Here is a 25,072-nt window from a genome sequence, read left to right as displayed (position 1 = left end):
TATTGCTTGTTTTATAGTTGTCTTTATAGCTCTTCTCTGCTCCTTTCTTCTCTTGGTCTCTCCCCCTGTGGTTTGATGGCCTTCTTTAGTGTTATACTTGGATTTCATTCTCTTTATTTTTGTGTATCTGTTATAGGTTTTTGATTTGCAGTTACTATATGGATCATATATAGACATCCTAAGTATATAGCAATCTGTATTAAGTTGAGGATCACTTAAGTTTGATCCCATTCTAAAAAACACTAAATTTTTACTCCCTCCTCCACATTGTATGTATATAATGTTATATTTCACATCCTTCTATTTTGTGAATTCCTGACTGATTTTACACTTTTTGTGTTTTACACCTTTGTATGAAACCTCCATATTGGTTTCATTTATGATTAATCTACTACCTTTATTGTGTGATTGCATTTGCCTGTGAAATTATTCCTTTTCATAATTTTCTTCTAGTGGAAATGTTTAATTTTTTACATTTTACAGTGTTTTATCTATTGAAATTCTCTTCTATTAGACATCACTTTTCCCTATGGATGTGTTCTCCTCCATATGTTTATATGACAGTGAATCTCTGACTTTGCTGTACTTATATTTACAACTTTATTAGATCTTTGTGATTTCTAGTACAAGTTCTTAGAACAAGGGATATTTTTGAGGCTACTTTGATTTAGGGAAACTCAATTAACAATTGGCAGCAGTTTTTAGGAATGTTGGAGCAGCTACGGTGGAGTGAGACTTCCCTTAAGGCTTTTATAGATGATATTTCTTAGGTGATCTTGATGGAATGTCTGCATCAAAATATTCACTGATGTCTGAGAAGAGAAGGGTGGTAAAGTGGGATAACAAGTGGAGTAACACGATTCTCTCCCTTCTAGCAACGTTTCCAATAAAAGCTAGAAATATGTAGCTTAATCATCAGACTGGGAATGCCTGTCCCCATTGATAGCTGGAGACCCAGTGATTTCAGTGGCCTTAGCATGTTGTATGATTAGGAACTCAACCTGCCTGCATATATAGTAGATTAGTTCGCTCTCTCCCTTGATTTCTCAAATTTCTGTAATAAAGGAATTTTATTATGTAAGTCTTTATGTGACCTCCATCTTTTTCAGTAACCTCAAGGAAATGAATGTATGGTTTGATTAATAAATATATTTTATGTGTGTTTTATATATTTATACTAAGGTATACAAGGATATAGCTCAGTGAAGTGCCATTTGCTCCAAAGCAATTATATTTTAACCACAGCAGGCTATTGACTGATCCATATAAGAATACATTTCTACTGAAAATCTAAGTACAAGCAAACTACACAACTATCCTGATGTTATGGTAGTCAAGAAGTGGATTGATTATTCCAGCATATGTTAATTCTTTGTTAGAGTGCAAAGTATTTGACAGGATATTACCTTTTGCATGTTTTTATTCTTAGAGGTACTTCAACTCATTACATATGGCAGCAATCAATATTTTTAAAATTTATTGACAATGTGTTCTCAGTGCTATTTAAAGAATTCTATAAGGGAAAATCTGAGATTGTTCTATTGGTGTTGTGATTAGAGCACCTGTTTTGGGGGGTGCTGTCCTTTCTCAGGATGTTAGTAGTGCCAGGTACTGGCAATTCTCTACTTTCTGAACCAAGCTTACCAGCTAAAGTGGTAATCATTACTGTTGGTGGTGCTGGCTTCATTTGCAGTCTGTGCCTCTGTCTTACCTTCTCCGTCCTCAACCCATTTCCCACACTGGTAGCAGAGGGGTATTTCAAAAACATAAATCTGATCATATTCCTTGCTTAAAATTCTTCTGTGTAAGGCTTTCTCATCCTTTTTGGAGTGTAGATTAGGTGACCCTTCTCCTTCTATATTTGTGTATACATCCATCAGAATGCTCATCCCCCACACTGTGTGTGGATTTATGGGTCATGGACTGTGACATTGGTATTGACTTCCAGTTTTGTCTCCCCAGCATCATCATCTACATAGCAGACCCATGAATGGATAGATACATTGAAATGTCTATACCTCAGTATCCTTTTTCATCCAGTAAACTGTATAAATATTTCTGGCTCCACTATTTGGTTTTTTTTTTTTCCTTCTTACAGTAGGAGGACGTGGGCCTACAGCTCAGTTTTCAAGTGGCCATAAATACAAATTTCTGTAAAAGTCGAAAGAAGGTGGACTTTGTGTAATTTCAGACACGTGCTAATTCGCACGCTTGTGGGGTGCCTTATTTTATGTAATTGTCTATAAAAATGGGGCGTGGAATCTTCATTATTTCTAATACAGGTAGCACATGCCCATCCAAGTGAAAAATTTTAAGCAAATCTACTTTTTCTCTCCCAAATACTTAATTAGTCACTTCAAGACATTTTTGATATTCTAGCCTTTGTCTTTAGGTGGAGCTGTTAAAGTTAAATAAGTGTGAATATCTGTCAAATACAGTTCTTGCAAGAGTGCACGTACATTTTATATATTGTGAGAAAAGCATAATTAATAGCTAATTAGGATAATGAAAGTAATATACACCAGATGTAGAGAAGACCTTGTGGAAAATTAGTATGAATTAGATAACATGTGATTTGGTCAAAGCAAGCTTGTTGAGAAGAATTAAAACAGTGGACATGTGGAGGGACAATCAGTGGCTGTCTAGCTCCTACACCTAGGGAATAATTTAATCAAGTTTGCTATTGTAATACTCAGGGCTTCAAGCTGTTCCGTTTTCACAAGTTGATAACTTGGGATTTGGGCCTTGATTTGCAGCATTCCTATATGGTCAAAGTTTCATGTTGAGATGATCACTTGTCAAGTAATTTAATAAAATCATCTCCGTGTATAAGAATGGAAAAGTAATAAGAGATCTTGAGTACTCTGATTCATGCTCCAAATCTTCCAGGTACCACATGATTAATACAAATTTAATACTTGGTGTCTAACTCATTTTCTACTTAATGTTCGTTGGCAATGTTCTGATTTCCTTTCTTTTTTCTTTTCCTTCCAGTTCACCTGAATTTATTATGAAAGACTGAAATTCATTGATTTCTTGACTGGTTTATATAGCTATATTTTGAAGCAACATATATGTAATAGGTCAATATCTAACATCTGTTAAGATCTTAAGTGCCAGGCATTGTGCTAAGTATTTTACAAACCTCATGCCACTGAATTCTCCTAACAATTACTATAGGTATCACAAGAATTGCCATTATTGCCATTTGCAGATGAGGTAACTGAGCCATAGACATATGAAATAATTTGCCCAAGGTTATATAGATAGTATCGCAGCCGTCCATAGGTAATAAAAACCTGGTCCACTAACATTACTTACTAGAAGCTCTATTAGTGATACAGTCATAGATCTACTCAGGAACTGAATGAATATAAACCTCAATTATGTCTTAAGGTAATATGTCTAGCCCTGGTACAAACACTTGACTCTCTCTAATGGTCAAAAGGAATTTAGTTGAATTTACTTTTTTAAAATGAGAAGACCCGGGGCTCCTGGCTGGCTCAGTTGGTAAAGCATGCAAATCTTGATTTCAGGGTTATGAGTTCAAGTTCCATGGTGGGTACAGAGATTACTTAAAAATATAATCTTAAATAAATAAATTAGTGAAAAAACCTGTGGATTGGGTATTTGGAAGGTAGAATCAAACTGTTATGTAAAGGCTCACACATCAAAGTATAGCAACAATTCTGGTATCAAGAAAAGGAAAAAAAGGAAAGCAAAAACTGCATAATTCCATGTAGATAGACTATATCTACTGATTGTTAACTGCCTTCTCCAATCCCGAGATCATTTCTACATTTAATTTTTGTGGTGCTTTAGATACTTGTTTTATAAATTTTCCATAAACATGTCTTATTTCTTGCACTTTGTCTCCTGAATCCTGATCTAAATCCTCATAGATTACATTATCAGTAAAATCTTCCTTGCCCAACTACTTACATAAGGAGAAAAAGAAGTCTGTTTTGTTCACTAGGCTTTGAAAAATCTCATTTCTGTCTAGAGAGGGCTGGGTTAAGTTCTAAGAGGTACCATGTTTTATGCATTACCTGACTTCCTTTTTTTTTTTTTTTTTTTGTTTTCATAGTCTTGAGATTTGAGAACAACTCTTTCAAAGTTACCTTCCTGTCAGCTATTTTACTGTTTGTGCATTTATGTATGGTAAAAAATAATTTGGGTAGTATGTGGTACAGTCTTAACAAGGAGGCTAGTGAATAACCGAATGAAAAAATAATAATTTTTAAGTACATGAGAAAATATTTTTAAGAGAAAAATCATGTCTGCACATAAAAATTCAGATTAAAATATGTGAATTGACATTCAGTGTAATGTACTCGAAAGCTGTTTTTCCGGGGACCGAATACAATGTGTTTTAAAAGTCATTCAGAAAGGCTTTTTGGCCATGTATAAATAAGATTAGGAATGAGAAATGCTGTGTAAAAATTAGTAAGCAATTAAATTTAAAAGAATATCATGCAGAATGGATCTCAAATGGTACAATTCCTGTGGAGTGGATAAACAATCCAAGAACTTTCTTTGTGCAGTGTAAAACCCCAATAAACTTAGGGGAAAAAAGTAACAACTAATAAAATTCAGTAAAGTAACTCAGATAAAAGATTAAATATATAAAACAAATAACTTTCCCACATACAATTTATGACCTACTTAAAATATGATTGGAAAGCCTTGGGAAGCCCGGGTGGCTCTGTGGTTAAGCGTCTGCCTTTGGTTCAGGGCATGATCCTGGAGTCCCCGGATCGAGTCCCGCATCAGGTTCCCTGCTCGGGGCCTGCTTCTCTCTCTGCCTGTGTCTCTGCCTCTCTCTCCATGTGTTTCTCATGAATAAATAAATAAAATCTTTAAAAAAAATGATTGGAAAGCCTCCATGAAGAATGGAAAAAAGGATATTTTTCATGATAAAGATGAACTCAAATGAATCAAATTGAATTAAAATGTTACTGAGAAATATAAAAAGAAAAAAATAAATGGAGATTTCCTATTTATACAAGTTTACCACAAGGAAACGTTAAATAGAATGAAATGTCGATTAGTACTTTGAAGCGATTTACAGCAAATTTATAATGGAAAATGCTTATGTTAGGTCAAGTGATAAAAAGTCTGCATAGAAAATACCATGAAAGAAAATATGTCCAATTGTTAAACTATATAACTAATGCAGGATGGATTCTTAAAAATATTTTCATATTCTTTCTGTGTTTTTTCTAATAAACATACGTGCTTTTATAATTTGAAAAAATAGACACAGTGTATTTTAACAATTGAGATGAAAAGGTAAATACTTGATTTACCTTTTCCATGTTGTTTGACTTTAATGCAGAAAAGGAGGAACTTTCTATGTAGGTCTTTTTTTATTTACAGGCTTGTTTCTATTTCTAACTTATGGTTTTAAATTCCCTTAGAAAGATGTGCGGGACATCCTCACCCCAATTCAGATTGAAGCTGCCTACCGCCTGGGGCAGCACGTCATCAGTAAACGAAGTACAGAGGAATTCCCACCACTTCAGCCAATTCTCCAGCAGAAGAAAGAGAGAGACATAATTGAAAAAACAGTAAGAATATTTTCACTTATTCAAAACATTGTGTGCCTGTAACTGAAGTAAATTTTTTAAAAACATTGCATAATGCTGGGGAAATGAACTCTCTTGCTGAATTCTATAAACATTTTTTATGAATTTTTTTTAATATAAAAAGATTTATGGTAGGTCTTGTTTTCCATTTTTCTTTATTTTTTATATTCCCTTTAGGATATCGAACTGAGTATTTTTTAAAATATGCATTTAGTCCCAGCAGTGGCTTCCCATATACATGAGATGTTAATTTTCTCTCCTTGATACCTTGCCCATGAGGAAAAATCTATCGCTAGGGGAGTGCTATTAATGACAGTGAGTCACATTCATGAGGTTTATCTTCCTCTTTTTCATTTTCTGTCTCCTTCTCTCTCATTTGGCCTCCCTCTCATTCACTCTACCCAGATTCACTCGTGTCTTGGTAGGCACATTCCCTTGCTGGCTTTTACTCATTTATAAACATAAGAATTCCTATTACACAATTTCTCTTTCCAATTCAACTGTAGGCTTTTCAGCCACGTCCCAGGACCCATTGCGTTTTGAAAAAGGGATCGTGCATTCTAACCAGTAGACCGCCTTTTCTAGTGTATCCCCAGATATCTCCCGTTCCACTAGCAGTGTGTTCATTCCCACAAGTCCAGTTGTTTGCACCTTTACTGTCCAGCAGCACAGAGGTCTAGTCAACAGGATGTTTGGGGGCATGGTAAAAACGTTCATTAAGGCATTTGCTAAGGCCACGCAGACTGTAAAAGGCAGAAGGCAGGGGACACTCAAAGGCCTGGTTCGTCCAATCTGGTCTAGACCGATTGCTCCTAAGTCACTTGAAGGCATTTGAGCTTAGGATCCATACTCTCTAGGCTAGAATGCTGGGTCAGATGAACATAATAACTTAAGGCAAGTTTTCTCGATACCCTTATGAATATATGAATGGAAATCAGTGTTTTTGCTCTTCTTTTGAACTTTAGTTGTCAATATCAACTCTTCTTAAATATGTTTAGGTATGAAAAACACAATATTTGTAAATTCATAAGCCAAACCCTTAGCAATTTGTAGTTATATTAGAGTAAAATTCTACCTTTCGGTTTTTAGAGCAGCATGCTCTATGAGTAAGAGGGATAGAAAAAAATCATAGTAACCTAATTGTTTAGGGAAAGATTTACCCCACCCTCCTGCTTCACCAGGTCGAGGCAGTCTGTGGTCTGACCTGCTATTTGACAACATGCTAGTCACCGTCCATTAAGTGAGCCTACCTCCTCCTCTGACTTTCTAGATTTACATCTCTCCCTTTTCACCTATTCCTCTCAGCTTCCTTTTTATCTCCATTCTTTTGTCTATCTATATGTCAGGTTTTCCCGTGTCCCTTTTAGTATCTCTGGGTCCTATTACAATGCTCCAAGTTAAATAAATTCTGGAACCCTTAGGGTCAACTATCACTTAATTTTGTTCAATGTGTCCTCAAAGTAAAAGGTCTAAATTTCTACTTTTTGTTATTTTTTAAATTTTTATTTATTTTGAAGAGAGAGTGAGCAAGCAAGCATGAGCCGAGGGGTGGGGCAAAGGGAGAAGCAAACTCTCTATTGAGTAGGGAGCTCGATATGGGGCTTGATCCCAAGACCCTGAGATCATGAGCTGAGCCGGAGGCAGTTGCTTAACTCTCTGAGCCACCCGGGTGACCCCATTTTGTTGTTTCCAATTAGTATAAGCTTATTGTCCTACCATCTGTGAAGAGTAAGTGCCATGTTTATTTGTAGTAAGTGGGATCAAATTGTAGCACCAGAAAAAAATGAGAGGAATTCAGCAGAGAACATCCCGGAAGCACGGGTTTTAAATATTTATCCAGAGGTTGATTAAACTCATTTTTTTCATAACAATTTTAAAAGAAACAATACTTTTTTTCCCCCCATTTAAAAATTTAGGCTTTAAATTTATCCACTGGAAGAATTAGTTCCTTTAGCCTTCCAGTTAGCCTCTGAACCTGTGACTCATCCTCAAACTGAACTCTTCCAAAGGGACAGGATGAGGCATGATCAATTTTATTTCATTTTTCTTTGTATCATAGATGTCTTATTCTTAAAAAAAAAAAAAGAATATACCTACTTGTCGAACTAACGTAAAAAATTCTGTCCTATTTTATTTTTAGATAAACTTTGCAAGATTTTGTGCCCATGAAAATTGTTCTGCTGATTTACAGGTTTCTGCAAGAATTGGATTTTTAAAGTAAGTGTCGTTTAGGGTTACTTGCCAAGGTGGGCAATGGGTGTGTGCTTGGGAGTTCCAAAGAGGGGAAAAAGTAAGAACTACCCCTGGGGGATTAGCAGCGTTCAAAGAATTGAACAAGAACATGTCCTACTGAGAGAGGTGCAGGGATCTACGCGTCCCTCACAGAACGTATATACTCAGAGGTGAGCACTTTTTGAAGAATGAGAATATGTGAGCACCAGGGTTTTGTAAAGCGTGTTTTCATCTTTTACTGACCACTCAGAAGGTATTTTGGGATTTGATTGCGCCTTGGGTTATCATTTTTGTAGTTATGTTTTAGACATTTGTAAATGCCTATTCATAGAGTTTTGGTGACAAAATGAGCTCACGTTCACTAACATAATGCTTAGTGGTTGGTTTGGTTCTGTCATCCAAAAACTGATTACGTAAGTCAGACTGCTGTACGAAACAAAAGAAATCCCTAAACATATAGGACACATTTGAAAGGGAATAGGGCACCTTGCTTGTCTCAATCCATGGAGGGGATGTCATAAGAGGAGACACGCGTATCCGGCCTACCCGGGCCACAGAATCAGACAAACGTTAGTTGTTGTTACTACTTTGTCACGGGAGATAAACCACTGCAATTTCATAACATGTTTAAATAACCCGATTTTGAAATTGGTGTGCATGCTGGAGGGGAGATGTGAGAAGTGAGGACCGGAGAGCGAGAATCCGTCCTGAGGTTGAGGGCTGCTGTGTACAGGAAGCGCAGGAGGTCGAGGAGGCATCAGTGACAGGACAGTGCGAACTGATTTTGGGGAGGTGGGGACATAAAGGAGACAAGTTCAAACTGGGGCATGTTGAATTTGGTGGGATTTCTATACTCAGCTTTCCACTTGGAAATCTTGTTCAGGATCGTTTTTGAGAACTGTTTACACTTCAGCGATTTATGAGCATGGGGGAAGGGGGTTGGGAGTGGGGAACATGTGGAAATGTGAACTTCAGAGAGAGGAGAACTAAGGATCAAGTTGGGGAGGGGACAGTTTTATTTAAGGATTCTAACAAGGGACGCCGGGGGGGGGGTGCTCAGCGGTAGACCGTCTGCCTTCAGCTCAGGTTGTGACCCCAGGGTCCCGGGATCGAGTCCCGCATCGGGCTCCCTGCATGGAGCCTGCTTCTCCCTCTGCCTGTGTCTCTGCCTCCCTCTCTGTGTCTCTCATGACAAACATTATATGGTCTCATTCATTTGGGGAATATAAATAATAGTGAAAGGGAATAGAGGGGAACGGAGAAGAAATGAATAGGAAATATCAGAAAGGGAGACAGAACATAAAGACTCCTAACTCTGGAAAATGAACTAGGGATGGTGGAAGGGGGAGGAGGGTGGGGGGTGGGGGCGACTGGGTGGCGGGCACTGAGGGGGGCACTTGATGGGATGAGCACTGGGTGTTTTTCTGTATGTTGGCAAATTGAACACCAATAAAAAAATAAATAAAAATAAAGATTCCAACAAGAATCTGGAGTCTCGGGAGGAAACTGAAAAAGGTATCCTCAGAGAAGTAAAGAAACCAGATCCATAGGGAAAGAGCTAGTGGAGAGGACAGAGAGGGGGACTGAATATTGTAAACTTTTGTAGAGAGAGACCAGACAGCGCAGTGCCTTGAGGAAAGGTCATGGGGATTGGCGTTTAAACTGTGACTGCTGGGTGAGAAAAGGATGTCCCTGGCGAATTTTTAAGGTGGAGATTTCACTGCAGATGCAGCCAAGTAACAGTCAGTGTTTAAATGGAAGAAGAATATACGAGTCGGTTCAAACTTAAGAATTTTTATGTTTATTTTATGATGAAAGTTATTTATTTAATCATGGGAAGACATGAACTAGTGTGAGGGTCAAAGTCAGAGGGGGTAAAAAAAAAAAAAAAACCTAAATTGATGAGCAAAATATCCTTGAGTCCAGGGGGCACGTTTCAGACTACCTGGACTCTCCTCCAAGGCACCTGCAGGCTACTCCCTTCACCTTTTGCTTTGAAGCTCCATGTTGCATCAGACTCTCTTCCCCTCCTACTTCCCTAGCTCTTCCTCAGTTGTCTTTTGAGGATCTTGATTTTTGGCTCCCTTGGCTTCCTAAACCCTTTCTCTCTCCCACTTTCTCACATGGTTCCCCACACCTCACCCCCACCATTTTCCCTGGACAAGCCTCCCCACAGCTGTGACCTCACCTGGCCTGTCTACACTGCTGATGTTCAGCCAAGTGTCTCAGAGCTCCACACCCACACACCCGGCTGTCCATTAGACATGTCCTCCTGGGTGCCCAGCCACTGTCCACCAGGGACACAGCCAGTAGTCGCCGAAGCCAACAGGCTAGAACTCAACCTGCATTCTTCTCTTCCTTACCCCCCACATACAGTAAACCCCCTATGTTCTGTGATACTACCCCTGCAGGTGTACCTCATATCCATCATACTCCTCTCTCTGCCACAATAGCTCCCAACCAGGTGCTCAGTATCCTACCTAGATCACCAAGCTTGCCCACTTTCTGGGCTTCTGGCCTCTGATTTTGCGTTTATTCTAATCCCCCTACTGTGGTATTTTTCGAGGGTGAGCTTTCTAATGCTGATAACGTGCTCCATTGGCTCCTTAGAACTTACAACTTCAAAAAAAAAAAAAAAAAAAAAACTTACAACCTCAACCTAATGCTCTTTCTCAGTTGTGCCCGGGGATTTTTTTTTTTTTTCCATCAATGACAATACTTCTAGTCGTTTGGTCATGCACACTTTCCTGAGCCTCTGTATCTTTTTGTTTCTCCTAATTACCTACCTGATCAACTCGCGTTTGTCTTATAAATCTCAGCTGTCTTTCTTTGTCTCCAGCTACACAAACCCCAGTCCTGCGACCCCGGTCCTACTGCACTTAGGCTCCCCATCCTTATTGTCTGTCTCCACGCTATGTCGTGAGCTGCAGCAAGACCGGTTTCTGTCTTTTCATCTGGGTGTTGACAGTGCCTGGAATGCTGTAGGTGACTAACGGTTGTTTGCTGGGAAGGGAACAAGGTCCTAAGGAAACGGCATGGGGTCAGACCCAGCTGGAGGAGTCGCCTTAGAGAAGTTAAGTTCTCCTTACCTTGAGCTGAGAAACTATGAAAAGGTGCTTGGCATGGATTAAGAAAGCTCAATGTGGAAGGAGGGGAAAAACAGAGTTCGGGGATGGCTGGGATAAAAAGCAAGTGACTATATGGAAAGTGAGGGCTCTGAGGATGGATTTGGGAACTTGAAGGGAATGGGAAAAGATTCAAAATAGCTGTTACAATAAACGGAATAGGAATGAGTAAAAAGGTTGACAAACAGTGTTGAGTACCCTGCTGGGGTGGGATCACATATGGCAGAGAATAAATTAATTCTTTTCACTTAGGCAATGCCAGTATAGCCTTGAGCATCCACAGTTGAGGGCCAAGAAGCCCTAACCTATTTGATTTATAATTGGACTTTATACTGAAATTATCCAGATTGGCTGCTCAGAGAGTCCAAAAACAATGACTACTAACTACTTTGTACCCCAGCATGTAATGCGGTGCCTTTGTTGAGTTATGAGATGAATAATTTACAACCTTCCCATTCATGTATTTATTTTCTTCCTCGAGTGCTTCATTTTCTTGGTGTTTTTGCTGTCGCGGGCCTTTGATAAGCTCTCACCCACATGGCTCCTCTTCTTATCTGAGCTACAAATAAGTAGTGTTTTCATTTTCTTAAATCAGGCACTCCCACTGTCCCTTTTGTCATCTTTCTCTGCAACTGCTCCGGCCTATGAAAAAAAAAATGGGACATTGAAGTTTATATGAAAATCTTACTAAGAATGTTTCTTTCCTGAAGAATGAAAATACATCCTTAAATTAAGATATGAAATCATGTAATGATTACTTTGTCTTCAGTGCATATATTCTCACAATAAAATTACATTACCTACATTACTTTTTTTTTTTTTTACTTTGAAGTGATATTTCTTGACGTCTGTGAAATCTATTATGGTTTTAAATGGCAGGTTAGGCGGTGTCTCTGAAAGTGTCATCTTTGAGTCACCTTCATGGGAATCACCTGAAATGCTTAATTAGAAATGCAGTTTTCTAGGCTGCAAACCGCTCCCCCCCCCCACCCCGCCCAAGTCAGAACCTATGGGCACCAGGCCAAAAAAAGCTCAGTACTGATAGGGCTACGAGTCGTTTTTATCAAACTAAAATTTGGGAAGCAACGTGGTGGTGAAGAGTTTCAGAGCTGGAGTCAGGCTTTTGAGAGTAGCCTTTTGAACTCCATGAACCTCTTTCATTGATAAGAAGGTAAAATAGTACCTACTCTATGAGGTGGTTTTATTTATTTATTTTTAAAGATTTTATTTATTTATTGATGAGAGACCCAGAGAGAGAGGCAGAGACACAGGCAGAGGGAGAAGCAGGCTCCCTGCAGGGAGCCCGACGCGGGACCTTGAGCCAAGGGCAGATGCTCAACCACTGAGCCACCCAGGCGCCCTATGAGGTGGTTTTAAAGAAGAAAAAAAAAAAACAGTCATGCAAACTGGGTGCATAGCACAAAGCCTGAAATACATGAAGGTTCGTAAAAGTTATTTTTGAGAACATTGTTATTGGGATATGTGTAAACCAGGATTTAAAAAAAAAAAAAAGTTTTACTTGGGCCTCGAGATGAAATACTGCCACTGAATCCTCTACATTTTCTGCATGTGTGGGGGTTATTTGTCTGGAGTTTAATGTCTCTTTATGTCCCAAGAAAGCCGCCCGACAGCCTGGGCCATGGTTTGCCACTTTGTGAGGTTGGACGTGGCTCAAACGTCGGCATTAGGTGTAAGTCCCACGTCTTTGGCGTCACCTAGGAGAGCCATCGGCTGTCTCTGTTAGGTAAAAGATACCTTGTTTGAGGAATTTCCAAGTGAAAACTCTTCTAATTAACCTTCAGGCCTGCAGTGAAGGGTACAGTCCATGAGACGACAGTCGGCCTGGCCCACCCCTCCGGCACAGTAAGCGCCTGCGACCCTTTGCTCGGCACGCTCCTGCCCGTAACCCCCCTGGCACTGATGCATCTGTGGGCCTCAGAGCTACAAACCTGTGTAGGCAAGAGCCTTGCTGGGAACTGCTGTGAGCCACCGCCCACGGCCCCCTGAGCCACATGTGCGCACGTGGTCTCACGTTCTCATGAGGTTGAGGCCTCTTCCCGCACGTCTGCAGCTCAGCACAACGAACCCTGGGCACACGGGCTCGCGCTGCAAAACGAAGATGAGCAAAGACAAGCAGTTGATTGAGATTGCAAATATAATCGCAAGGGTTAGCCATCCCGCAGGCGTGTCCAAAACCAAGCCTTCCCCATAGACGGCTGGGCTACATGCCTCTACTTCCCTTCCGGACCCCAGGCGTGTGTCTTGGGGTCAGTGGGGGAGGCTTTTCCTGAGCAAGCGCCTTCCTGTCAGGACTGCTTTCCACTGCAGGGAGCACCACCTGGTGAATCGTGACTTAGACGACAAAGGCACGTGATTATTTTTGCATAAAAAGCAGGAGGCGGCCGCAGGGTTCATGGGCAGCTTCCCAAACTGGATGCGCGTGGTCACCTTTCCGGTTCTCTTGTTTTTTTTCCCCCCTCGGGCTCCCCAAGGCTTGAGCAGCATCGAGGTTCCCAACAAAAGAGGGGCGAAGGCCAAAACCAATGCCGCTGAGCGGCCGTCCAGCAAGGGGGGTGGACCTTCACTCTGCGGAACGGCCTGGTCACACACTCACCCCGGCCCATCCCGGCTGCAGGGCAATGGGGTCCTCATGACTGTCGCAGCTCGGTCAGAACTCGGGGGGCTTCTCTTCTGCTACATCGAGGGAGTCCTGCCTTCTGCCTAAACAATATGGGGTTCTTCTAGCAGATTCGGGAGGTGCCTGTCAGGTAGACAGCAAGCAGTGCCCAGACTCTTCCACTCTCGTCTTTGGCTCCCCGCCGCCCCCCGAGAGCACGTCTATCAAAATTATGCATTTTTAAGATGGAGATGGTAGGAATCTATGCCTCACGGACGTCAGAGTCTTGAAAGATGAATTAGACGCTTGACACAGTAAAGCCTGCTAATTGCTAACTGTACGTCCCGGTCTCAGATCTTCGGCTCTCGTCCTCGGGACCCCAGGGAGTCTTCCTTTATTCAAGTGCCATCTCCCCAAATGTCTGTCACCTGACATGTTTTCGTCGATGAGAATTTTCTAGTGTTTTCTTTCTTCCTGAAGTCAGTAACACAAAGAGGACGCAGGCTCAGGGGCCTGGAGGCCGCTTGCCGCCGGCTCGTTTTCTGCCGGAGAGATGAAGCCTGCACCTTGACCTGTGTCAGCAGGGGCCCCTGGGGTTCTGTTGTTTGGCTCCGGCGCCCTGGTCACAGACCAGTAGCTGCTACGCACCGATGCGCCCCATCCGGGCGGGCTGTGCTCCCCACTTGGCCGGGCCGCTTCTCTGGCAGGACCCAGCAGTGCTGTGCGCCCGGGGCCGTGGGGCTCGGTGCTGAGGCCTATGGTTGGCGGGTCACCCCCTCTTCTTACTCAGCTGCCATCTCTGCGGACACCGCCCCCCCCCCGAGGTGTTGGAGTTGTGGGGACCCTGGGCCACTTGGCAGACTGCGAGCGAGTGCCCCGCACGTGTTCGAGAGGCATGAATTGGCCCCGGGGAGCCCCCGGCCTGTGGCCACCGCCCGAGCCTTGGCCGCACCCCGTCTGGAGCTGGGGGTGCCCCTCTGACGGCCGCGGGCAGTGGGGGTCCTGTAGGTGGAAAGGGCGGGCTCGGTGCTGGTCCCGCGGCGACGTGGCTCGACGATGGAAACCAGGCGGGGAGTCTGGCCGCTCGAAGGTGACCCTGGTGTGTCTCCAGTGCCTGCTGCTGGGGCCCTAGCACCCCTGGCCCCCACCCGGGCCCCCCTGCTGACGGATGCTTGGTTTGGGGTGTCTCCTGGTGTCTGTTCTGGGCGGCTCTTCTGCGCTCTCGGTTACACCTTCCTGCCAGGCCCAAGTTTAGTTTTTGGACCTCTTAGGTGCCTTTGGTTGAACGTGATTGTGGGGGGGGGTGGGGGTCGCTGTGCTTAGGGCACGGGGGCAGAGGGGACGTGGGGCTACTGTGTTTAGGGCACAAGGGGGTGATGGGTCACTGGGGCACAAGGGGGGATGTGGGGTCACTGTGTTTAAGGCACAAGGGGGGGACGTGGGGCCACTGTGGGCACAAGGGGGGGATGTGGGGTCACTGTGTTTAAGGCACAAGGGGGGGATGTGGGGTCACTGTGTTTAAGGCACAAGGGGGGAACGTGGGGCCGCTGTGTTTGGGACACAAGGTGGGGGACGTGGGGTCGCTGTGTTTAGGCCACATGGAGGGGAGGACATGGGCCTGCTGTGTTTAGGGCATGGGGGGACGTGGGGCTGCTGTGCTTAGGCCACAACGGGGGATACATGGGGCCGCGGTGTTTAGGGCACAAACAAGGGGCAGACGTGGGGCCCCGGTGTTTAGCCACAAGCAGGGGGCAGACGTGGGGCCCCGGTGTTTAGCCACAAGCAGGGGGCGGGGACGTGGGGCCGCGGTGTTTGGGGCACGAGCAAGAGTGACTCCACGCGGGTTCCGCGCACGGTGGGGGCGAGCTGGGCACCACGGAGCTGACTCCTCCACCCTGAGGCCGCGGCCCCCCTTGAGGATCACGGGTCCGTCAGCTCTGACCCTCCTTCCAGAAAAGAGCCACCGTCCCACCGCAGGGCTCAGGGGCTGGAGCCGCCGTGTGCCTGCGTGTGCCCGTGTCTGCCCGTGTGTGCCCGCTCTTCCCTGCTCGGCGTCTCCAGAACCAGCCCAGGAATTCTGAGTTGGGAGGGGGTGGATTTTCTCCGCTGCCGCATCGGGGGCCCCCAGAACAAGGCCTCTGTTGTCGTCAGAGTCCTACAGGGTGTGAGCGTGGCGACGTGACGTGTGCTCTCGGGCGGCTGCTCCGTGGCAGAGCCAGCTCACTTTTTCCTGGGGGGGGGGGGTGAATATTCTAGGCTCCGTGGGGCAGAGGTGCGGTGCGGCCCGGGGAGCACGGGGTGGGCTCCAGCCAAGCTCCGTGAGCCCCAGGCAGGCCCGGTTGGCCTGGGGACGGCAGTTTGCCGGCCCTGCGCTTGCTTTTTACGTGACTGCTCTGTACTACGTCTTGATTGGGGGGGGGGCATACTCTGGTTCCTCCTAGTCCATTTTGTTACCTAAATATAATTTGTCGCTATGATGTAAGCTGGTTGCCAAAATAAGCCACACTTAGAGATGTTCAGGAGTTGATCCTGGTTCACAAACTGTCAGGGGCTGGCTCCCAGACAGACGGACAGACCGACCCAACAGAAGTACGTCTGTATGTTCACCAAAAGACTGTAACAGCTCCAAACTGGAATTGCCCAAGTTCCCAATGGTCACTGCAGGGATAGAGAAAACGTGGTCTGCTCACACACTGAAACGTACACGCCAGCGATAGTAGACAGTTTAGCACTCCATCGTAGAGAGGAGCATGTGGTTTGGGTTTTTTTTAAGATTTTATTTACTCCTGAGACATCCAGGCCGAGGGAGAAGCAGGCTCCAGGCAGGGAGCCTGATGCAGGACTCGATCCCAGGACCCCGGGGTCATGCCCTGAGCCGAAGGCAGACGTTCAACCGTGGAGCCACTGTGCACCCCATTTTTTTCAAAGGAGATTAACGTTCTAAGCAAAATTTCAAGTAAAGCCTGATACTTAGTGATTCCACTTACCGGGAACATAAAACCAGGCAAAGCCAGGCTCCACTGAAACCAGGGAGATGACGGGGGGCGGGGGTTGGGGGGGACAGTAACTGAAGGACGTTTTTCTCATGCAGGTACCACATTGTCTTGATCTGGGCGCTGCTTTCATTTAGTGTATTCAGTTTGTAAAAATTCACGGAGCTGTGAATCTGAGGACGTGTGTGTTTTTCTGTATGTGCTATCTCGATAAGTAAGTGTAAAATGGGGGAAAAAATCAGAAGAGGGGAAGAATTCTTAGGTATAAGTGAACTGTGCGGCTTCTCAGAGCTGTGCCGTTAGAAGTAGAAGGATGGGGAGAAGGGTCTGTAATGTGTTTGCACATTCTGCAGTTCATATAGTTCTCAAAAACCACTTCCAGGGGCGCCTGAGTGGCTCAGTCGGTTAAGCATCTGACTTCAGGTCAGGTGACGGTCTCAGGGTTCTGGGATCGAGCCCCGAGGGGAGCCTCCGTGCTCAGCGGGAAGCCTGCTTCTCTGTCTGTCTGTCTGTCTCTCTCTCTCTCCCTCCCTCCCCCCACACGTGCATGTTCGCTCTCAAATCTTTTTTTTTTTTTAAAGAATTTATTTATTCATGAGAGACACACAGAGAGAGGCAGAGAAAAGACCGAGGGAGAAGCAGGCTTCCTGCAAGGAGCCGGATGCGGGACTCAATCTGGGGCCCCAGGATCACGCCCTGAACCAAAGGCAGACGCTCAGCCACTGAGCCCCCCAGGTGCCCCTCTAATAAATATATTTTAAAAAACAAACCATACTCTTCCCAGTGTTGATGCTGCCATTGATTTATTGGTCAATCCATTAGCTCAATTGCCTCGAAAGTGTTAGGTTGTGCGATGGGGTACAGATCACGTGAAGGTAGTAGCAGTGGACGTTTACTTAACGAGACATTTGGAATCCATATGCTTTCACGGAACAGAAAAACCTAGTTATAATTTGGTAGAATTTATACTGATGTTGAGGAGGGGGAGCAGCTGGTGTTGTCGGGGAGAGCAGTGCCGAGTGCTAGGGCTTGGCTATGAGTATCAACTGGAAGAACTTCAGAGAACTTTTAACACCTAGCTGAGCCTTGCACAAGCACAGATCAACCAGAGACCTGCGGAGGAGAGATGTCAAGGTCAGAGAGAGTGAGAGCTTGAGGTAGTTACAGAACCAGGTGCTTGGACACCTGTTAGCAGGTGCGTGGCTGCAGCGAAGGACTGAGTTGTGCAGAGGAGGGTGAGGCCTCCTGTGCTGCGCTCGCACGTCAGCCCCCGCCCCGAAGGCACTGAAGGACATTCAGCGGGCACGTGACAGGGTCGAGTTTGCTTCCTGGAGAGTGAGCCTCTCTGGCAGCGTGAGAAGGGGACTGGAGAAGGGCGACTTGGGGAACCCATTAAGGGTGTAATCCATGTTAAGTCGTGTTCCGTCATGCGGTGTTCCTATCTTCATGTTAACAAATAATAATCCTAAAATTATTAATAATAATGTTTACAAATAATCCTAAATAATCATGGTAGGAAAGCAAGAAGCAACATGCCTTTGCTACCTTCAGGCAAAAGTGGTGCCCCTGCCTTGGTGTCCCAGAGCCCCTCACTCACAGCTCTTTCCCCTGGGTTTATAATATTTGTTTACACATCTGTCCTGTACTCCAGGATGCGGATCTTTTAAACTATTAAGCTATTTCTGTATCTGGGAGTAACAAATGTGATGATTATAGAGGAGCTTTCAGTCCCAGGCGGTTGGTCGTTCATGTGTCTTCAAGCAATGGTCCCAAGCATGCATTTTTTTAAAAAAAAAAGATTTTATTTATTTATTCATGAGAATACACAGAGATGAGAGAAAGAGGCAGAGACACAGGCAGAGGGAGAAGCAGGCTCCATGCAGGGAGCCCGACGTGGGACTCGATCCTGGGTCTCTAGGATCAGGCCCCGGGCTGCAGACGGCTCTCAAACCGCTGAGCCACCAGGGCTGCCCCACCAAGCATGCATTTTGAAACCTGTTCTTAAACTCTGTTCTCAAACACCCTTTGTTTCCAATCAATTCACAAATGACTATGAAATGCTGACTCCGCATTTAGCATTTCCATAGCTTATTCAGACACTAATCTTCGGTACAGATGTTGGTTAGAATGGTACAGTGTAGACTGGAGGAAACCCTCTCAAGTGCCAGGTGAGTATTTGCCTTTCTTCCTGCTGGGAGTAGCCTCACCATGCTTTGTCTTGGGTCACATCCATCAGCTGTTGAACCAATGTTTCTAAATTTTAAATTGCTCACTATCTAAGAATGTGTCTTGAGGGAAAGCTTATATAGAATCGCTGTGTGAGTTTTCTTTGGGCTTTTCTCATCCTCTCACTGTAAGGAGAATGGGCACTGCAGGCAGTTACCTGGAGGCCTTAGAACATTCCAGCCGTTGTGTTTCATACCGAAATGAATTGTGCAGAGGCCACGTGCATGAGCCACGTGTTCAATGTAGTAATTCTTGCTCTCCTGGGTGGTGGCTGAGGCTTCAAAATGCTGAAGCACCTCCTCCCACCTTGCAGACCTGGGGCCAGAGGCAGAACTGAGCGCTCCCTCCTCTGCTGGCTCTGCAGCAGCCTTCTCTTCCCGGTTCACAGGGTGGGGAAGCGCGGCCGCAGTTCCATTTTTGAATTTGGTCCGGTTACTGCCCAGGTGCCCAGGCGGCCTTGGGCAGTGAGCTGCAGTGCAGCAGGTTGTGGTGGCCCCACTGCTGAGCATTGCAGTCCGTTCCCCAGGCTGCGCTCATTCCACCAGAACATCCTCTCTTTTGGTGGGAAGTCGTCTCTCTCGTCGCCTTTTCCCAGTTCTCCCCATTTCCCCCTTTGGTTCAGGCAGCAGCTGGTTTAAGGTTTTTTTTCAAGGGTAAAGAAAGAAAAACAAAGAATGCATGTGAAACAATGAGGAAAATAGGCTAGAATTATAGAAATGAAACAGGATTAACTTAATTATAACTAATTAAAAATAACATGTTTCCTGGATCATAGCTGACTGAATTTATCTGAAACGTGAGAAATGGAGCTGTTTCTAAGATGAATTTGTATCCACTTGCATGGAGTCCTCGCCCCGTGGTATTTTTTCCAAATTGGTATTTTTTCCAAATTGGTATTTTATGTTGAGGATAAATGGGGAAATGAGATTTTTATTTCCCCAACAAGAACTAACTATTGCTTAATTTTTAGGCCACATGAAAATAAGACCTATGTTGCTGTTGGAAGCATGAAGACAGTGATGTTGAATGTGTCTTTGTTTAATGCTGGAGATGATGCATATGAAACGGCTCTGCACATCAGACTCCCCTCCGGCCTTTACTTCATTAAGATTTTAGATCTAGTAAGTATGGAAAACCATAGTAGAGTGATACTATATTTATTCTTTTTTTTTATTGTAAATGGTATAGGGTTACCTGGTGGCTCAGTCTGTTAAACTTCTGCCTTTGGCTCAGGTCATGATCCCAGGATCCTGACGTTGAGCCCAGCAATGGGCTCCCTGCCTCTCTGCCCCCCCCCACCCCCACACACTGGTGCCCACACATGCATGCACACACACACTCTCAATAAAAAAAAAATCTGCAAAAAAATGTAAATGGTATAATCCATTTAATTGATGTGAGGCCTAAATATTTGAGGTACATGCGGACTTACCACTCGAGTTTCCATTTATTTTTGAGACTTCCTTCATGCTCCTCATCAAAATGACAAGTTGCTTGGTCCCTAAGTTCCAGAGAGTCCGCGTCCTGCTTCCGAACGTTCCAGTGGGAGAGACCCAGTTGTCCCAGGCAAGGTGCTTGGGTGCTGCTGCTTTCCTCACTGATAACCTCGTCTGGTGCCACCGTGCTGCTCAGTCTTGGCTGCGGTCCCTGAGCAAGCAATACCGGTCCTCCCAGCGGGGCTCCCAGCGTTACCGTTCTGCATTTTAGGTTCACATGCCCAGTCTCGCTCCCAAAGAACTTCCAGCTGAGACCTCACGCACATCAGTCTCCACAGATTCAGAAATCTTGGTGCCAGCCGGGTCACAGGCAATTTGACTTTCCCTACAAGAGTTTGAAGCACCTAGAGACCTTTTCTTACCACCTGGCCTCCATCCTGAGCACTTGAATCTATCCGCAAGGCAACTTAATAAGGTCGATTTCAAAGAGAAGAGCCTCAGTCACTTTCTCCTTTGATGCCTGTCTTCTCCCTTAGCAATGTACTCCTCTCTCATCCAGAGACTCGCCCTTCAAGCCAAGGGGCATTTAGAGATGCTCTGACCTCTCCGGGGTATGTAACCCTTTCCTCTAGAGCACTGGGAGCCTATTTGCAATAGTCTGAAGGACTGAGGCACCTGTGTATGTAATATATATTATATTATCTAGATCGATCGTGTATGTGGTACATCTGTGGTGTATGTGTCTGCCTCTGTAGCATTTGTATGTACACGGTATTTCTATCTATACACCTACAGTCTATAGATACAGTGTGACGTGTATTTCCCTGAATATTTGAGAATATATATATATAGACACATCCCATATATGTATATACATCCTATTGTGATGCCAGTTACTATTATTATATACCCTTATCACATTCTCACATCCCAGACAAAATGAAATAGGGACTTCGTGAGTCCCTTGCTTCATGGTTTTTCCAGGACCTGGACCTTGAATTCAATAGGGAATACAAATGTGGATGAAAGCTTCAAGCCCAGGAATTATATTGTGGAGGATTTGCAGGAGCGTTAAAAGCACTCTTAAGCCTACGTTACAGACTTCTCCTTCCCTTCTTACCTAAAGCAGCTGTTCGCATTTTTTCCTTTTAGGAGGAGAAACAAATAAACTGCGAAGTAACAGACAGCTCTGGCTCAGTCAAACTTGACTGCAGCATTGGTTATATATACATGGATCGTCTCTCAAGGGTAAGCATTTAGCCTGAACAGTTTTTGCTTACTAACGTGGGCATAAAATATTTTCTGGGCTTTTTCCCCCCCCATTTATGCCACATGCAAATATATAATTTATTATGTATTTGCTTAGGGTAAGTAGCTAGGCGATGAATTAAAACTCCAACTGGGCTTGGGATCTTTGAGATTGTGTTTATATTCTTGGCAATGTTCACTGTAAAAAAAAAAAGTGGGGGCACATGTTTGTGTCAAGATGGGTATGTGAACGTGTCGATCAGAATCCTACTCCCCTGTCTCACCCTCCCCAACACTCCCCCTACCCCTCTCCACCCCAGGTGGTCCTATCTGCCAGGCATGTTACCTCTGCTATACAAAAAGGTGTGACTGGCAAGAGTCCTCACTCAAGTTGTTAAAGCATCTCTAATTTTGTCAGTCTGGACCTGCCTGTCTTTACATCGAGAGGCGCCTTTGTCTCTGAGTGTCACTCACGGCAAAGGCTGGTGCTTTAAAATTGCCACAAACCCAACAGCTGCCCCCTTAGCTTGCTGCCTGAGTGAGGAGTAGTCTGTGCTTCTAGAACATAGTCTCAAATATCTGCATTCCACAGAACACAAACAGTAAGGAAAACTTAAATTCAGGTGATTAAAAAAAATATTTAGATTTTTTTTAAAGGGGCGTTTCCCTCTCTGTGCTTTACAGATGGATATCAGCTTTCTCCTGGATGTGAGCTCACTCAGCCGAGCTGAAGAGGATCTCAGCCTTACAGTGCATGCTACCTGGTATATCTCATCGTGAAAAAATAATGGGGCTAAAGGAGGTAGACCCCTGACTTTAGGGTGGGAGGACTTAGGGGAACCATGGAGCTGTGTTTCCATTGTCTGCAGGAGAAAACCTCTCTTGTGTGAGCAAAGAAACAACAACAAAAATCTCCAACCATTTTTGGGACAGATAACACAGTCCGTCACGGGAGCACGTTTCTACCAACCCTGTCATAAACATTTCTTCCTACCACATCCACTTTGCCCCCACTCCCCAAGCCTTCAGTATACGGAACATGTGATTCGCTCTCTCTGAAGATGATTTTAAGATTTTATTTATTCATGAGACACACAGAGAGAGGCAGAGACACAGGCAGAGGGAGAAGCAGGTTCCCTGCAGGGAGCCCGATGCGGGACTCGATCCCGGGTCTCCAGGATCACCCCTGAGCTGAAGGCAGGTGCTCAACCGCTGAGCCACCCGGGCGTCCCTCTGAAAATGATTTTTGTGTTTGGGGGATTCTCACGGGGTGTGTGTTCTGTTTGCTTCTCTAGTGCAAATGAACGGGAAATGGACAACCTGAACAAAGTGACGTTAGCAATCCCTCTCAAGTATGAAGTCATGCTGACTGTTCACGGGTAAGTAAATACTGAGGCCTCCTGTAAAGCTGAGAACTGATGTCAAATTCTGTTGCTTATGTTAAATTGATAAAAAATATATTTAAAGACTTTTAAGGAGAGACCCCGGGCTGTTTCTGGCCCTTACCACAGACCTCGGTGTTGCATTCCCTTGCTTAGCTGTTCGTTATTTTAATGCCCTCTCTGGTCATTACTGAGACCTCCTCAAGCTAGGACCCAGGTGGGATTTCTCACTGGAAAAGCTCCATAAGCCTCCGGCAGCTCACGCCCAGCCTGTCAGCCTGTTCTGTGCAGACCAGGGCCCCCGAGCAGGGGGGTGCGCAGTTGGCACGATCACGCTTTGTGGCTGCAGCAAGCGTCAAGTTCAAAGAAGCGGAAGCTTGGGCAAATCTCTCTCCAGCACCCGCATCTACCCGTGAGACAAATCGATTGAGATATGAGGGAGCCAAGCTGCAAGATGTCCCTTGTCCACAAGCTCTTAGTCCCCGTGCATCATGGAGCGGCTCACCCCTGGCCCCGGAGCCGGCATTCACTGGGTGCCCACAACGTTAGTGATTGTTTACGTGGACCTGCCTCAGATTCAAGAAGGAAACGTGGGGAGAAAGATTTCAGGAGTATTAAGAAAACCGCTAGTGATTCACTGGAAGTGATTCAGGCTAGGAGTCTTTGTTTAAAACCGTATTTTTAAAGGAACAGAAGCTAGGAGATACCGAACCAGTAGACTGATGAGCTTTTCCTGTTGCTCCTAAATATAAACCACCCCAATGATTTCTAACCACCCGCAGAGATGGCATATAATTATGTAAAAATAAAATGGTGTCTGCAACTGAAAGGACTGAGGATCACGTTTGCGAGATGAAACAAGCAGGAGAGAGAGAGGGGGCCGTTCAGGAGGGCAGAACCGAATGCATCAGGGCGGAGGAGAGCAAAGCTGATGCCAGCTTTCTGGGTTTTGAAGCCTCATCTCACCTCCTTTTCTTGACTTTTTTTAAAAGATTTTATTTATTTATTCATGAGAGACACACAGATGCAGAGACATAGGCAGAAGGAGGAGCAGGCTCCCTGCAGGGAGCCCGATGCAGGACTCGATCCCAGGACCCTGAGCCAAAGGCAGACTCTCAACCACTGAGCCACCCAGGAAGCCCTTTTCTTGACTTTCTTAGGATGAGTGTCCTCCACACATAGCTTTGAGCGAGGAATGTTCTGCGGGTATGAAACTGCCTCAATGTACACCATTCCAATGTTTTGGTGTAACCCTCTCTTACTTTGCATTACTTCACGTTAGCTCAAATATGAGCAACTTGGTGGAGCTGGGACTCCCAAGAATAATACTTCTTACAGTTCACTGCTGTCTAATTACAGAGGAAGGAGTGACAACCCTATATTCTTAACAAACAAACGTTTCCTATACTCACTGACATTTGAACGGTTCCCCAGCCTTGGGGCTCAGTACAAATAGCGAGTGGGAACCGGATTATAGAAAGATGTAATTCAAAAATAGGTAACATAGATTGAGCTCTATGGGAGGATATTGGAGCGGTAGGGAAAAGCTAAGAAATCATCTCCTCTTTGTCAAGTTTATATGCATCATTTGAGGACTCAGGGAAGGAATGGCCAGTGGATTGAACCAGGCAGTGCTGGGAGGACAGACCAAGGATGTCAGTGGGAAGAGGGGCTGTCACTCAAGTCAGAGCACGTGCCTTTCTGGTTTCATTACATTTCACTCAAGTTTGTATCTTAGCAAGAAACCAAAAATCTCCAGTGGTGCTTGGAAGTCCTCTGTAGCCTGGAACATCGTCTTAAATAGCATTACTTAAGGGCTATGCAATAACCGAGCCTAGAGAGAAAGACTGTTTATAATAGCTCATCAAGGAAGACAAGTTAAACTTGAGTTTTCTTTCTTTCAGGTTTGTCAACCCAACCTCATTTATATATGGGCCAAAAGAAGAATATGAGCCTGATACGTGCATGGCAGAGAAAATGAACTTCACTTTCCATGTAAGAAAAGTTGTTATGGTATTTGTGGTGAGCTGCAAGCTTGTCATTGCTGCATTGCTCCAGAGGATGTCAGAGGCTGTGCCGCCCTGCCGCAGGGACCCACCATGGCTGGTGGCAGCGCGCTTGTTACTCCATCCTCTCTCCTCCTGGGTTCTTGCCCCCCCCCCTTGCCTTTGTACTGCTCCTGAAGCCCGCACCTCCTTACAAATACAGCGGGAAGGAGCAGACGC

At 44.8% G+C, this 25,072-nt stretch overlaps 1 protein-coding gene across 2 annotated transcripts in view; it reads left to right on the top strand.

Moving 5' to 3' along the window:
* ITGA4 (integrin subunit alpha 4) overlaps positions 1-25,072 on the top strand; it is an 80,207-nt gene that overhangs the window by 45,732 nt on the left and 9,403 nt on the right. For both annotated transcript variants that reach the window (XM_055308540.1, XM_055308541.1), the window contains exons 16-22: positions 5,421-5,570; positions 7,729-7,805; positions 19,752-19,902; positions 21,370-21,465; positions 22,150-22,229; positions 22,761-22,844; positions 24,752-24,842. In XM_055308540.1, the coding sequence (XP_055164515.1) occupies positions 5,421-5,570; positions 7,729-7,805; positions 19,752-19,902; positions 21,370-21,465; positions 22,150-22,229; positions 22,761-22,844; positions 24,752-24,842 (729 nt within the window). The remainder of the gene's footprint in view (positions 1-5,420; positions 5,571-7,728; positions 7,806-19,751; positions 19,903-21,369; positions 21,466-22,149; positions 22,230-22,760; positions 22,845-24,751; positions 24,843-25,072) is intronic.

The sequence above is a fragment of the Nyctereutes procyonoides genome, unplaced genomic scaffold (genome assembly GCF_905146905.1).
Source record: "Nyctereutes procyonoides isolate TBG_1078 unplaced genomic scaffold, NYPRO_anot_genome, whole genome shotgun sequence".
Classification (NCBI taxonomy): Eukaryota; Metazoa; Chordata; class Mammalia; order Carnivora; family Canidae; genus Nyctereutes; species Nyctereutes procyonoides.
This window is presented reverse-complemented; position numbering and strand designations above follow the sequence as displayed.